This window comes from Podarcis bocagei, assembly GCF_964188305.1.
Source record: "Podarcis bocagei genome assembly, chromosome: 13".
Taxonomy (NCBI): Eukaryota; Metazoa; Chordata; class Lepidosauria; order Squamata; family Lacertidae; genus Podarcis; species Podarcis bocagei.
The window spans coordinates 51,824,161-51,838,983 of NC_138138.1; the positions used below are offsets into that span (position 1 = coordinate 51,824,161).

At 50.0% G+C, this 14,823-nt stretch overlaps 1 protein-coding gene across 1 annotated transcript in view; it reads right to left on the reverse strand.

Annotated features, from left to right (window-relative positions):
• Nucleotides 1–198: 198 nt before the first annotated feature.
• The window catches only part of IPO4 (importin 4), a 56,634-nt gene continuing 42,009 nt past the window's right edge, over nucleotides 199–14,823 (reverse strand). Inside the window, exons 23-31 of the mRNA XM_081167753.1 lie at nucleotides 14,308–14,413; nucleotides 11,673–11,866; nucleotides 10,459–10,515; nucleotides 9,245–9,370; nucleotides 8,282–8,490; nucleotides 5,513–5,645; nucleotides 3,110–3,214; nucleotides 2,280–2,349; nucleotides 199–1,810 (exon numbers count right to left, since the gene is read on the reverse strand). Coding sequence (XP_081023879.1) covers nucleotides 1,680–1,810; nucleotides 2,280–2,349; nucleotides 3,110–3,214; nucleotides 5,513–5,645; nucleotides 8,282–8,490; nucleotides 9,245–9,370; nucleotides 10,459–10,515; nucleotides 11,673–11,866; nucleotides 14,308–14,413 — 1,131 coding nt within the window. The 3' untranslated portion in view covers nucleotides 199–1,679. The remainder of the gene's footprint in view (nucleotides 1,811–2,279; nucleotides 2,350–3,109; nucleotides 3,215–5,512; nucleotides 5,646–8,281; nucleotides 8,491–9,244; nucleotides 9,371–10,458; nucleotides 10,516–11,672; nucleotides 11,867–14,307; nucleotides 14,414–14,823) is intronic.

The window sequence follows — 14,823 nt, forward strand, 5'->3', positions numbered from 1 at the left end:
TGAAGGCTTTATGGGGCTGTGGAATAGTTGGCGCAGGCATATTGACAGGATGGGGCACGTTGCTTCTTGCTTGGAAAACTTTCTTCGGGGTGGGGGTGGGGGGTCCAGTATTTGAAGCAAGGGGTTTTGGCCTGAGCTTGGAGACCCCGTTCTTACGATACCCTTAATAAGCATACCCTCTCTCCAAGGAAAACACACTTGTTAGTTTCAACGTGTTTTTTTATTATAACATAACACAATATAATCTCTTTGTTCCAGAAAAATACCAAAACCCAGGTGGTTATATAATCTTAAATACAAACTAGATGGGGAAACAGCTGGTTCGATGGGTGCAGGAGCCCGGGTGAAAACCTACAGCAGCCTTGCGAAAATAAATTATCACAAAATCCTCTCAGAGACTGTTTGGGGGAAACACGAACTTTGGCAAACAAAATTCATTTGGAATAAGCCCCCCGCAAAGAACGGGAGGGAGGCGGCACTTAAAAGCGCTGAGAATCGCTCCCAACAGGGAAAGGGAGGTGGGACGAATTTGGCTCAATAGACAGCCGCCTCCCTCGACAACCGTTGGAAAGAGATGAAAAACTCTGTGGGAGGAGGAAGAAAAGAATCGGAAGGGGCTGCGTCTTCGCTTCCATTAATGGCAGGACTCGCATCAGCATATCTGAGGAAAACTTAATACTGCTGAACTTTCAAATGCGACCCGACCTGAAATCTTTGGCTTGGAGATCAAAGAGAAAGTGGGTCTCTCAATGACTAAAACTCCCTCCCCGCACTGCCCTCGTTTTTGCCTAGATTTCAAAGAAAGATAAAATACACATTTCCTGGTGGTGGGAGGTTATAGCAACCGCAACAGGGACAGGCCAAACTCAAGCTCACATTCCCTCTTCCTGTAATGGTCGAGGAATGAGGTTTTTTGGCAGTTTACATGCTTATGACATGCCACACTGCTGGCGTTCTTGAGTGCTGCTGAAAGCACTCCTCAGCCCTCGAAGGTCCATCTCAAGGAAGAAGGGGAAACCATGAGGACTAGCGCCCCCAACTGAACCAATATCCTCTCTCCTTTCCTCCTTGCTGCCCTACTAAAAGGGGCTCCAGTAAAACACAGCCACCCACCCCAATCCTGCTGGGCTCGTGTCTTGGCGCAAAACTGGCTACGACAGTTGCCCCTGGGCAAATGAAGGGTGCTGGTTGAGGGCGTCGTAACTGGGAAGCAAAAGAAGGCAAAAATTTGGCGGCAGGGACTTTGAGGCCCCCAACAGATGGCTCGAGGAACCGCTACAGGCCGGCCCCTGAAGGTGTTAGGCAGAGAGGCTCCCTTGGGGAAAGGCCTAGGAAGAAAAGAGGCTGGTGGGAGTTGGGGTGCTACATACTTCATGCCGCTGCTGATGCTGTGTGAAAAAAGGCTGACTGCCCGCCCCCCAAGACCCCCCCCCCAGCACCAAGGGACGCGTGTGGCAAAAAACGAACAGCCGTCACAGGTAGGTGGCACGACGGTGAGGCGAGAGAAGCCTGACGAGAAACGGGGAATTGAAAACGCAGGGAGCGTCGCCTGGCATCAACGGGTGGAGGGCAGGTCGACCGCAAAAACTTGGAAGGGTTAGTCCATACAGAGCCAAGAAGGGTGGGAGGTGGGGGGGTCGCCCCTTCCGCTTTCACAAAGTTGGGAGCGCAGCCCCTCCTCAAACAGAGCTGACTGCCGCGTTGACCAAGGTAGCGGCTTCCGAAGGCAGCGAGCGCACCACCGCCTGGAACTCGGACGGGCATCGGGCGGAGAGATTGCGCAGCAGGGAGACCAGGGAGTTGTGGCCTTCTGAGCAACGAGAACACACACACAGAGGAAGAGAGCCGTTAAGCTGGCCGAGATGCAGCAGTGACGTCTCGGACACTGGGCAATACCTCGCTCAAACTTTCCGTTTCCCCCTAGCCGCCAGCCGGATGTTCATGGGGCAGCAGGGGCTGTGGGGCCTAGTGACCATTACAATCCCTGACACACCCAGGTCCTAGGTCCGGTGCTCTAACCACTACGCCACGTTGCTGTTATCAGGAATAGTTATTGTTATGAGTTGAATTATCGTCAGGCGCCCTGGTGAATACCACCCAGTGACCCCGAGAGCACCACATGCCACGTGGCACTGATCGCACAACTAAGTCGCGTTCTTCTGAACACCAACACCCTCTCCCAAAGTGGTTGGGCAGTAAAAATGGGCAGGGGGGGAGGGGGAGAAGCTGGTGGACAGCTGCCCAAACAAGAAGGCCCACTGACCACCCAGAGCGCATACCTGAGGGGATGTTCTCCTTGGCCAAGACGCTGCCACTGACTCGCACAAGTTCGCCAATCTGCTGCAGGACCTGAAAGAGAACAAGGCCTTCTCAGGGCCATGGCAAATCCCCTTTCGTGTGTGGGGAACAAAACACGGAACATGTGGGGATGTTGTGGATAGTAAGGTAAAGGGGCCCCTGACCATTAGGTCCAGTCGTGGCAGACTCTGGGGTTGCGGCGCTCATCTCGCTTTACTGGCCAAGGGAGCCGGCGTACAGCTTCCGGGTCATGTGGCCAGCAGGACTAAGCCGCTTCTGGCGAACCAGAGCAGCGCACGGAAACGCCGTTTACCTTCCCGCCGGAGTGGTACCTGTTTATCTACTTGCACTTTGACATGCTTTTGAACTGCTAGGTTGGCAGGAGCAGGGACCGAGCAACGGGAGCTCACCCCGTCGCGGGGATTCAAACCGCCGACCTTCTGATCGGCAAGTCCTAGGCTCTGTGCTTTAACCCACAGCGCCACCCGTGTCCCTTTTTAAAAGAAATATCATCTCTCAACTCCCCTCTTGTTACAGGGAAGCTTTGCTCGATCCGAATGAGCAGAAAATGGATGTCCGCCTGGGCGGGGGAAGACTTGCCGCCAACTCTGGTAGTGGGCAAGGAAATGGGTACATGCAGTATGAACCGGGAGGGTGCCTTTTGCAGCCCTGCGCCCAGTCGCTCCTGGGTCTGTCACCCTGACTGCAACACCAGAGACAAAGTTCTGCCAAGATGGAGGGTTTTTTTGGGGGGGGGAATCTTTCAGGTCAAAGCGATGGGCTGCGAGGGAGGGAGGTTGGGGGAGCCTACCTGCTGGGGATCGTGCTCATATATAAAGTTGATGCAACAGAAAACCGTTTTGTATTCCTCCAAGTCGTCCTTCAGGGGGAGATTGTGGACCAGGACGGGGAAGATCTGTGGAAAGGGTGGGGATGAAACAAGGCGGGAGGGAAAAACGCTTGATGAAGGATCGTCGCCAAGTCCTTAATTGTAGGCCTTGCTGCTCCAAAACATCTGCAGGGCCCCAGGCTAGCAAAGCCTGTCCTATAGACTCTCAGCCAGAGTTGAAGAGCTGGGTATTTTACTCCGCTTTTGAAGCAGCACTGAAGTAAAAAGAGTGTCAACTTTTGAACCCATCCCTGGGTGCCGTGAGGTGGTTATACGGCCACAGATTTGACCGTAGCCGCCTGACCCAAAGGGATTCTTCTGCGCAGAGAGAGAAGCAGCTCAGGAGTCGGAGCAAGGGTCCTCGATTCTGGTCGAAACATTGGAGGATGGATGGCGGCTAACAGATTGAGGTTGAATCCTGACAAGACAGAAGTACTGTTTTGGGGGGACAGGAGGCGGGCAGGTGTGGGGGACTCCCTGGTCCTGAATGGGATAACTGTGCTCCTGAAGGACCAGGTGCGCAGCCTGGGAGTCATTCTGGACTCACAGCTGTCCATGGAGGCACAGGTCAATTCTGTGTCCAGGACAGCTGTCTACCAGCTCCATCGGGGAAGCAGGCTGACACCCTACCTGCCCACAGACTGTCTGGCCAGAGTGGTGCATGCTCTGGTTATCTCTCACTTGGACTACTGCAATGCACTCTATGTGGGGCTACCTTTGAAGGTGACCTGGAAACTACAAGTAATCCAGAACGTGGCAGCTAGACTGGTGACTGGGAGCGGCTGCCGAGAGACCACATAAACACCGGTCTTGAAAGACCTACATTGGCTCCCAGTACATTTCTGAGCACAATTCAACGTGTTGGTGCTGACCTTTAAAGCCCTAAACAGCCTCAGTTCAGTATATCTGAAGGAGCGTCTCCACCCCCATCATTCTACACTGAGGTCCAGCTCCGAGGGCCTTCTGGCGGTTCCCTCACTGCGAGAAGCCAAGTTACAGGGAACCAGGCAGAGGGCCTTCTCGGTAGTGGCGCCCTCCCTGTGGAACACCCTCCCGTCAGATGTCAAAGAGAACAACAACTACCAGACTTTTAGAAGACATCTGAAGGCAGCCCTGTTTAGGGAAGCTTTTAATGTTTGATGTATTACAGTATTTTAATATTTTTTGGGAAGCCGCCCAGAGTGGCTGGGGAAGCCCAGCCAGATGGGCGGGGTATAAATAATAAATTATTCTTATTGTTGTTGTTGCACTCCTTCGTTAATCGGGGTTGGGGAAAATGGTGACCACCCCCCTTCCACACCGCTTGGCCAAGGGAACCGGACTCCCCACATCACCCAGAAGCACGGGGTGTGGGAAAGTCTGCCCCTCTCCTTCCTCCTCCCCATACTCTGCTGGGGCAGTTAAAAAGAACGTGTTAAGATAATCTACTATTCAGAAAGGAAGGTAGCTAATGAACAAAACCCAGTGGTAAAGGAAGTGCTTTGCAGAGCAAAGGTTGCATGTTTCTTCTCCAGCTGAAAACAACTGTAAATGGTCAGGGCTGTTCCTGAGACCTTGGAAAGCTCCTGGGAATTCGAGTCAACAGCACTTTCCTCTCCCCTCCCCATTCCTTTTTCCTTTCATGTTGTGCGCAGTAAATTGCAACGCCCGTGGACAGGGTTTGAATCTCTGTGCAGCACACAGAAAATGTTAAGCACTTAACATAAATGCTAAGGATAATAAAATATTACTTTATTAAATAATAGTGATGATGATGACCGGAAATCAATCAACAGCCTGGGTTTCAGGATCAGGCAATTCTATAGGCTTAATGCCTAGGTTAGTTTGGATTTTTCTTATCAGAAATAAAAACCTCTTTTTTTTAATTAATAAAAGTTGATTTCCAAAACCCAATGGATAAGCAGAACGGCAAGTAGGTATTCCAGATCAACCAAGCCGGAATTAAAAAAGAAGTGGTGGCAAAGATTAACTGTTTCCAAAAGCATATACAGTGGTACCTCGGGTTACAGATGCTTCAGGTTACAGACTCCGCTAACCCAGAAACAGTGCTTCAGGTTAAGAACTTTGCTTCAGGATGAGAACAGAAATCGTGCTCTGGCGGCACAGCGGCAGCAGGAGGCCCCGTTAGCTAAAGTGGTGCTTCAGGTTAAGAACAGTTTCAGGTTAAGAACGGACCTCCGGAACGAATTAAGTACTTAACCCGAGGTACCACTGTACATGCTGAAGCTAGGTGCCTCCAATATTAAGGAGGTGGCAGAAGATTCCCGATCCGCACCTGCGCTATGGGGCCTTGCATACTAATCGGGATTCGCACTCAGCTCTCACCTGTCCGATGGGGACCCCTCCAGGATTGGCCATCACCATCCTTGCGACGGCCCCGCATACATTGTCGGCCACCCGGTTGTTACGCTCCTGAGAGATTATGTTGGACAAAAGCCCCAGGACCTTGGGGTAGTGTCTGTAGCAGAGCAAGCGAGGGGGTTAAGGAGAAAAAGGAAGAGTCAGGAGGCCGAGGGCCTGACGTGCTGCCAGGAACTGGAGAGAGAGCGAGAAAGGCCAAAGGATTTTGCTGGATTCCCACCACCAGCACCGTCGAGTTATTATACACTGCTTAACTGCCAAAATGGCTTCCAATAAGCTTTAAATACAGTGGTGCCCCGCAAAACGAATGCCTCGCAAGACGGAAAACTCGCTAGACGAAAGAGTTTTCCGTTTTGGAGGTGCTTCGCAAAACGAATTTCCTATGGGCTTGCTTCGCAAGACGAAAATGTCTTGCGAGTTCCTGCTGGGTTCCCCCCCCCTTTTCTAAGCCGCTAAGCCGCTTATCAGCTGATCAAGTCAGCAGATAAGCCGCTAAAAGCGCTAATCCGCTAATCCTTCAATGGGCTTGCTTCGCAAGACGAAAAAACCGCTAGACGAAGAGAAACACAGAACGGATTCTTTTCGTCTTGCGAGGCACCACTGTATATATAATCAATTCCTGTACAAACGAAAACAAAACACAAGAAAACAATCTCACCGGAACATTGAAACGGTCGCAATCAAGTTGTACAATAAAACAATAGTCAGGAGAAGGCTTGTCTAAACAGGTGGGTCTCATCGGGGAGAGACCACCAGGCCACAGCTCTGGGGCCGTCCGTGGAAAAGCTGGTCATGGATTCGACAGAATTGACATTATTACTACAACAGGTGCCACATAATCCCCGTTCCACATTTGTAAGAACTCGGTTGTTTAGTGTGGCAACATCTGCACTTTGGAACTCCCTGCCGATTGAGATCAAGCTGGCGTTTTCGCTGCTTGACATTTTCGGCACCCTCTAAAAACATTCCTGTTTAAGACATGCCCACCCAGACGCTTTAAAACGTTGAGGCAAATTTAATCTGTTTCAGCATTTCATCTTTTGCACGTTTCAAAGTAGGGTTCTGAATCTGCCTGTTTTGCCATTTTATATTTTGTAGGCCGCTTTGAGGGTGGTTTTTAAATATATATACACACACCACCCTCAAAGCGGCCTACACTTATTTATATTTACAGTGGTGCCTCGCAAGACGAAAAGAATCCGTTCTGTGATTCTCTTCGTCTAGCGGTTTTTTCGTCTTGCGAAGCAAGCCCATTGATGGATTAGCGGATTAGCGCTATTAGCGGCTTTTAGCGGCTTATCGGATCAGCTGATAAGCGGCTTAGTGGCTTAGAAAAAGGGGGGGAAGGAAAAAAAACCAGCAGGAACTCGCAAGACATTGTCGTCTTGCGAAGCAAGCCCATAGGGAAATTCGTTTTGCGAAGCACCTCCAAAACGGAAAACTCTTTCGTCTAGCGAGTTTTCCGTCTTGCGAGGCATTCGTCTTGCGGGGCACCACTGTATATTTATACATTTACACTCTGCTGGATTATATATACATATACATATACACACACACACACACAATCTAGCAGTGTATAAATTCTGTGAAATAAATGAATGAAGTGACTAAGTGATAACCCTATCCCTTTGGTGTTTTCACTTTGTATTTTCATGCTGTGATTTTCAGATGAAGGGCAATATACTAAATGAATGAATAAGGCTGCATACACTGATTACGCATACACAGTTGATACATAATTTGTTTTTAATAGCTTAGTATTTAAGCAACGCATTGCCTTTCTCGTAGTCCCTGAGGGGGGCCTTTCACAACAACATGCTGGGAGATTAGATAGATCAGGCTTCCTCAAACTCAGCCCTCCAAATGTTTTGAGACTACAATTCCCATCATCCCTGACCACTGGTCCTGTTAGCTAGGGATGATGGGAGTTGTAGTCCCAAAACATCGGGAGGGCCGAGGTTGAGGAAGCCTGAGATAGATGATAGATAGATAGATAGATAGATAGATAGATAGATAGATAGATGATAGATAGATAGATAGATAGATAGATGATAGATGATAGATAGATGATAGATAGATATTGGCTGCTTTTCATTTTGATTAAGTGTACACAATTGGTATATAATTTGTTTTTAATAGCTTAGTATTTAAGCAACGCATTGCCTTTCTCATAGTCCCTGAGGGGGGCCTTTCACAACAACATGCTGGGAGATATAGATGATATATAGATATATGTGGGTGTTGGTGTCCCTTTTTTCGCCAGTACCTTGAGAAATCCGCTCTGATTCTGCCTTCAAGGTACAGGTGAAACTCGAAAAATTAGAGTATCATGGAAAGTTCATTTATTTCAGTAATTAAACTTAAAAGGTGAAACTAATATATGAGATAGACTCATGACATGCAGAGTGAGATATATCAAGCCTTTGTTTGCTATAATTGTGATGATTATGGCATACAGCTGATGAAAACCCCAAATTATATCATGTATTAGTTTCACCTTTTAAGTTGAATTCCTGAAACAAACGAACTTTTCCACGATATTCTAATTTTTCGAGTTTCACCTGTGACACGATTCCAGATCCTGGCTCACTTCAGCCCAGGCTTCTATAAACGGCTTTTCTTCGTTTCTGTGGGGAATGGACGGAAGCTTCCGGAACGCGTGCGGACTCTTCCTCGGCGGGCCGCGCCGGGAACCCGATCCCGGCCCCCTCCACCTCACGGAGCAAAGGATACTCGTGCATGGCTTCCCCGCCGTGCTCCGCCAGCACGCCCAGCCCGAAGACGGCGTTGCTGCGCACCTCCCGGTTGGCGTCGCGCGCCGCCCCCATCAGCAGCGGCAGGAGGCGCGGCACGAAGGCACTCGAGGCGCGGCCCAGGCCCTGTACCGCCTCCGCCATGGTGCCCACCGCGAAGGATCTGTCTGTGGAGGAACAGCTGGGCTTCTGCGGGGAGGAGGAAGGGGGCAGGATGAAGTGGAAACGCAAAGATGAGGGAGAAATTCACAGGAAGGAAAAAGACCCCCTCCCCGCTCCACCGGAAAGCGTTACAAGGGGGCAAGCAGGGGGGTCAGATATGGCGGCGCGGAAATACTTTAGCAAACTAAAAAAACCACCCCTGTGAGGTAGGGTGAGGCCCATGGCTGTCAAGGTTTTCCCTTTTTTAAAGGGAAATTCCCTTATTCCAAACATGATTCCTCGCAAGTAAAGGGAAAAGTTGACAGCTATGGTTAGGCCAGCCTTTCTCAACCTGTGGGTGCCCAGATGTTGAACTACAACTCCCATCACCCCTAGCTAGCAAGGCCAGAGCTCAGGGATGATGGGAGTTGTAGTCCCACAACATCTGGGGGACCCACAGGTAGAGAACTGCTGGGTTAGGCCTAGACCAGGCATAGGCAACCTTTGGCCCTCCAGATGTTTTGGCCTACAACTCCCATGATCCCTAGCTAACAGGACCAGTGGTCAGGGATGATGGGAATTGTAGTCCAAAACATCTGAAGGGCTGAAAATTGCCTGTGCCTGGCCTAGACACGGCGACGGGCCCAAGGCCCAAATTTTAAAATTTTCACTTTAAAGCTGAATAGCATGGCGCAAATGCCCTTAAGTAGATAAATAAGGGCTGAGGTGTCCCGGGACCCGGGCTAAAGTAAATGGGAAGCCACAGGAAGTCTCGGAGAGGGAAGGGGCAGGCGTCACTCACCATCTTATTGAGGAGCAGTGGCAGGAAGCCGGCAAAATACGGAGCGAAGGCTTCTCCGCCAGCCGCTTCGGCCAGAGCCGGGATCACCTCACCGGCGTACTCTATCAGCATGGAGTCATACTCCGCCTGGTTTGGGGAGGCAGAGGGAGAAAGGAGAGACACAGGGCAGGAAGAGGAAGCAGAGTTTTAGAAGGCGGGCTGCAACTCAGAGGGAGGGAATCTGCAATGCATATCAAAGGTCTTGAGTTCAAATCCTGCAGGCATCTGCAGGCAGGGCTGGGAGAGAAAGAGACGCCCGTCTGAAAACCTGGAGAGCCACTGCTGCCGTTCAGGTAGACAATGCTGAGCTAGGAGGACCAACGATTTGTCCCTGTGCTACTGTTTACATCAGCTGCTTCCTCTGAACCATGAGGACTGCAATCTTAAAGACTACAAGGCCCACAGCTCAGCGGCGAGGCATCTACCTTGTGTTCTTGTAGAAAAGAAAAAAAGAGAGAAAAAGAATTGAGCCGAGGTTCTCCGTCTTCCTCGCTTGCAGGCTGCGGAGCGGGTATGTTTTTCAAGGAGGAACGGATTGCTTTCAGACGAAGATTGGACAAGTATAATGATACAGTGGTCCCTTGGTTCTCAAACGCTTTGGTACTCAAACAACTTGGAACCCAAACACTGCAAACCCAGAAGTGTTCAGGTTTGCAAACTTTTTTTGGAAGCCGAGAGGGCTCCAAAACTTCCGTTTTGAGTGTTACGCTGAGGTCAGTCTGATTTTGCAATTTCTTTTGCTTTTTAGTTTTAGTGGCTCTCTTGTTTTTGTGTGTGTGACTGTGTGGAACCCAGTTCAGCTACTGACGGATTGACTGTGTGACTGCAGTACATTGTTTATTGCTTTCACTTTAAGGCTCAGTGGTCTCGTTAGATAGTAAAATTCATGTTAAATTGCTGTTTTAGGGGTTGCTTTTAAAAGTCTGGAACGGATTAATCCGTTTGGATTACTTTCTATGGGAATGTGCACTCTTGGTTTTGGAACGCTTTGGTTTTGGAACGGACTTCTGGAATGGATTAAGTTTGAGAACCAAGGTACCACTGTACTTGGAATGCATTTATTGAAACCATAAAGGCTAGTGAGGGAAATATATATCAGGCTGCCGCGTCTGTTCTCAGAAGCCCACAAATTACAAGGGGTTCTAGGGTCTGAGGCTGCTGATTGCTGGACTTACCACCTCATCACAATCTTCATCCTCGTCTTCATCCAAGCTGGGGTCCTGACAGACTGTCTGCAAAGGGAACACAAGGAAGAGAGAGTTTTTGAATAGGATTGCGGCATATACTGGCCTAAGTGCAGCCTAGGACCCACGTACCTACGGGACCGCCTCTCCTGGTATGCCCCACGGAGGACCTTAAGGTCCACAAATGACAACACTTTGGAGGTCCCAGGTCGCAAGGTGGTTAGATTGGTCTCCACTAGGGCCAGGGCCTTTTCAGTACTGGCCCCGACTTGGTGGAACGCTCTGTCACAAGAGACTAGGGCCCTGCGGGACTTGACATCTTTCCGCAGGGCCTGCAAGACAGAGCTGTTCTGCCTGGCCTTTGGTTTGGACTCAGTCTGACCCTCATGTTTCCCTCCCCTTAGGGTTTTGATCTATGGGCTACTTTTAAAATGGGGCTGCATTTTAAATTGCATTTTACCCTGTATTTTAAATTGCCCCCCCCATATTTTTACTGTAATTTTACTGTTAGCCACCCTGAGCCCGGCTCTGGCCAGGGAGGGCGGGGTATAAATAAAATAAATAATAATAATAATAATAATAATAATAATAATAATAATTAAACACCCCTCCCAAAAAAAAGCCCCACTTCCACCACATTTGTGTATGCCCCACTGCTTCCTAAAAATGCACTGCACTAGTTTGAAATTTTATATACAGTGGTACCTTGGGTTAAGAACTTGGTTCGTTCCGGAGGTCTGTTCTTAACCTGAAACTGTTCTTAACCTGAAGCACCACTTTAGCTAATGGAGAATCCTGCTGCCGCTGTGCCGCCGGAGTACGATTTCTATTCTCATCCTGAAGCAAAGTTCTTAACCCGAGGTACTATTTTTGAGTTAGCGGAGTCTGTAACCTGAAGCGCCTGTAACCTGAAGTGTCTGTAACCCAAGGTACCACTGTACTCATATAAAGCTTTTTGGGGGGGTGTATCTCACCCTGACGCCCCCCACCCCCCTGAAGCCAAATCTGGCAGGAGCTGCCAGATTCACCGTCCGGTCAGCGGAAGTCACAAGGGCAAGCTTGAGTGGTGGAAAAGACCGGTCCCCAAGAGGGGAAAAAAGGGGGAGAGCCCTGCAGAAATCTCTGCCCCAGCCTTCGCCAACCTGGAGAACTCACAGGTATTTTGAAGAACAGCTCCCCTCCCGCCTCCCCACCTGAAGACTCACTTTTTTCTCCAGGACCTCCCGGATGACCTGGCACAGATCCGTCAGCTGCCCGGGTGCGCGGAGCGCCTCTTGCCGGCAGGTCTTCAGCACCCTCGCCAGGCTCTCCAAAATCTCCATCACCACCTGCCGCTCCTTGTCTTCCCGGATCCCTTTGATGTAAGCAGGCAGCACGGTACACAGCAGCTGGAGGCGAGCTGCGGAAGGAAGAAGAAGAAGAAGAGGAGGAGGAGGAGTTTGGATTTGATATCCCGCTTTATCACCACCCTAAAGGTAAAGGGACCCCTGACCATTAGGTCCAGTCGTGGCCGACTCTGGGGTTGCGGTGCTCATCTCGCTTTATTGGCCGAGGGAGCCGGCGTACAGCTTCCGGGTCATGTGGCCAGCAGGACTAAGCCGCTTCTGGCGAACCAGAGCAGCACACGGAAACGCCGTTTACCTTCCCGCCAGAGCGGTACCTATTGATCTACTTGCACTTTGACGTGCTTTCGAACTGCTAGGTTGGCAGGAGCAGGGACCGAGCAACGGGAGCTCACCCAGTCGCGGGGATTGGAACCGCCGACCTTCTGATCGGCAAATCCTAGGCTTTGTGGTTTAACCCACAGCGCCACCCGCGTCCCATCACTACCCTAAGGAGTCTCAAAGCGGCTAACATTCTCCTTTCCCTTCCTCCCCCACAACAAACGCTCTGTGAGGTGAGTGGGGCTGAGAGACTTCAGAGAAGTGTGACTAGCCCAAGGTCACCCAGCAGCTGCATGTGGAGGAGCGAGGAATCGAACCCAGTTCACCAGATTACGAGTCCACCACTCTGAACCACTACACCACATGGACTCACAAGGACTAAGAGGGGCTGGATCCAGCGTCCTGGCCCCACCAGATGCCCCGCCTGGAAGGAGGGCACGAACGCAGTTGTGTTTTTAAAAGCAGACGGTCGGTGGAGCAGAAGGCACCAGGTTCAATTCCCCCCACGGCAACTTCAGGTAGAAAGATTCCCTGCTTGAAATCCTGGCAGTTGGTGCAGACAACATGGTCTGACTTCATAGACAACAGCTTCCTATGTTACTGTTTACGCCAGCCCCTTTCTCCAGATCCAAGAAGACTAGAATCTTGTTTTACTCTTAGCTCAATGGCAGGGCCCGGGTTCAGTCCCCGATGGCACTTTCACGTACGGCAGGGAAAGATGCCGGGCCGAATATCCAGACAACCGTGGCAGCCAGTTAGGGTGGGCGAGATGGACTTGTTATAATAAAATTTGGGGGTTGGCTTTTACAGCCCAGCTCCCAAGCCCATTATGGGTCAGAGGAGAATGGATGGAAGCAGGATCCAGAAAAATGAAAGGCAGGTCTTAATTTCCCTGTTGCCACGGAGTTCCCTCCCCGCTTGCAAGGAGGGGAGGACCCAGAACAAAGGTGTGTAAAGACTTTAGAAATTGCCCAGCCCAAAGAGCACCAAAAAGCACCGTACAACCGTCACAGAAAGAGGCAGAAATTTGAGTGTGTGGCTTGTCTCCTGTCTGCCAAGATACCTGATAATATTTGCCAGTTGCCTTACTTGGCCAGTCTGGGCTATTCTTTTAGGATGGCAATTACTTTGGTTCATGAATCCATTTCATGGATCAGCCTCATTCATACATAAAAACTGCTCTTTTGACTCGCACTGAAGGATAGTTGCTGGGCAGTGGCCCATTCACTTCAGTAAATTGCTCTGTTTACGGGATTTATAAGCGAAAAGAAAGGTTTTTCCAAGACACTACCTTCTACTGCAGAGAAAATCAAGAGAACCAAGATGGCTTCGGGATTGCTCTGTGAGCTCAAATCAAGTGACCCCCCCCCCCGGAATATTTTCTACCACATTTTTCGCTCTATAAGAGGCACCAGACCACAAGACGCACCTAGTTTTTGGAGGAGGAAAACAAGAAAAAAAATATTCTGAATCCCAGAAGCCAGAACAGCAAGAGAGATAGCTGTGCAGTGAAAGCAGCGATCCCTCTTGCTGTTCTGGCTTCTGGGATAGCTGCGCAGCCTGCATTTGCTCCATAAGACGCACAGACATTTCCCCTTACTTTTTAGGAGGGAAAAAGTGAGTCTTATAGAGCAAAAAATACAGTAATTTTTGAAGGGTGAAAGGTTGGTTTTCTGGAGAGTGTGTGCTCCTATGTGTGTGCACCTTGAAATTTGTTACAGTGGTACCTCGGGTTACATACGCTTCAGGTTACAGACTCCGCTAACCCAAAATACTGTTTCAGGTTAAGAACTTTGCTTCAGGATAAGAACAGAAATCGGGCTCTGGCGGCACGGTGGCAGCGGGAGGCCCCATTAGCTAACGTGGTGCTTCAGGTTAAGAACAGTTTCAGGTTAAGAACGGACCTCCGGAACAAATTAAGTACTTAACCTGAGGTACCACTGTATAACAGATCAACAGTCTAGCTCTGCACATGGCAACTTCCTGTGCTGCTGCAAACCTTCCAAGCTATATATTGTCCGTCTGAGCCTTCTGCAGTTTGTGTCCCATCCCTAATTTGCGGGCTCCTCTGCTCCTTTTGCTAAGGTAGGTTCTTCCTGCGTCAAAGTCGTGCTTCAAGGTCATTCTTGGACCAACACAGTTAAAAAACAAACACACCACCGCTGAGGTCACTCACCGGCGCTGTGAGGTTCGGACGGATCCCGCTCGCAAACCCGGTGTAAGGAGATGCAGAAATGTCCCAGGGTGTTGAAAGCAGATTTCCGGACGTTGATGTTGGGATGCTGGGAAGAGAATGAGGAGTCAGGCCTTTTGCTGTGGCCCTTACATCTGCTTTGCTACCACTAACAAAGAAAACGTCCTGCACAGCTGAGGACCAGGCTACCCGAAAGACGGCATCCATCCCTTACAGGCCCTCTGCAGGAGACTTTCTCCTTAAAGCCCCCCCAAATAGAATCACAGAATCATCGAATCATCGAATCATCGAATCATAGAGTTGGAAGAGACCACAAGGGCCATCGAGTCCAACCCCCTGCCAAGCAGGAAACACCATCAGAGCACTCCTGACATATGGTTGTCAAGCCTCTGCTTAAAGACCTCCAAAGTAGGAGACTCCACCACACTCCTTGGCAGCAAATTCCACTGTCAAACAGCTCTTACTGTCAGGAAGTTCTTCCTAATGCTTAGGTGGAAT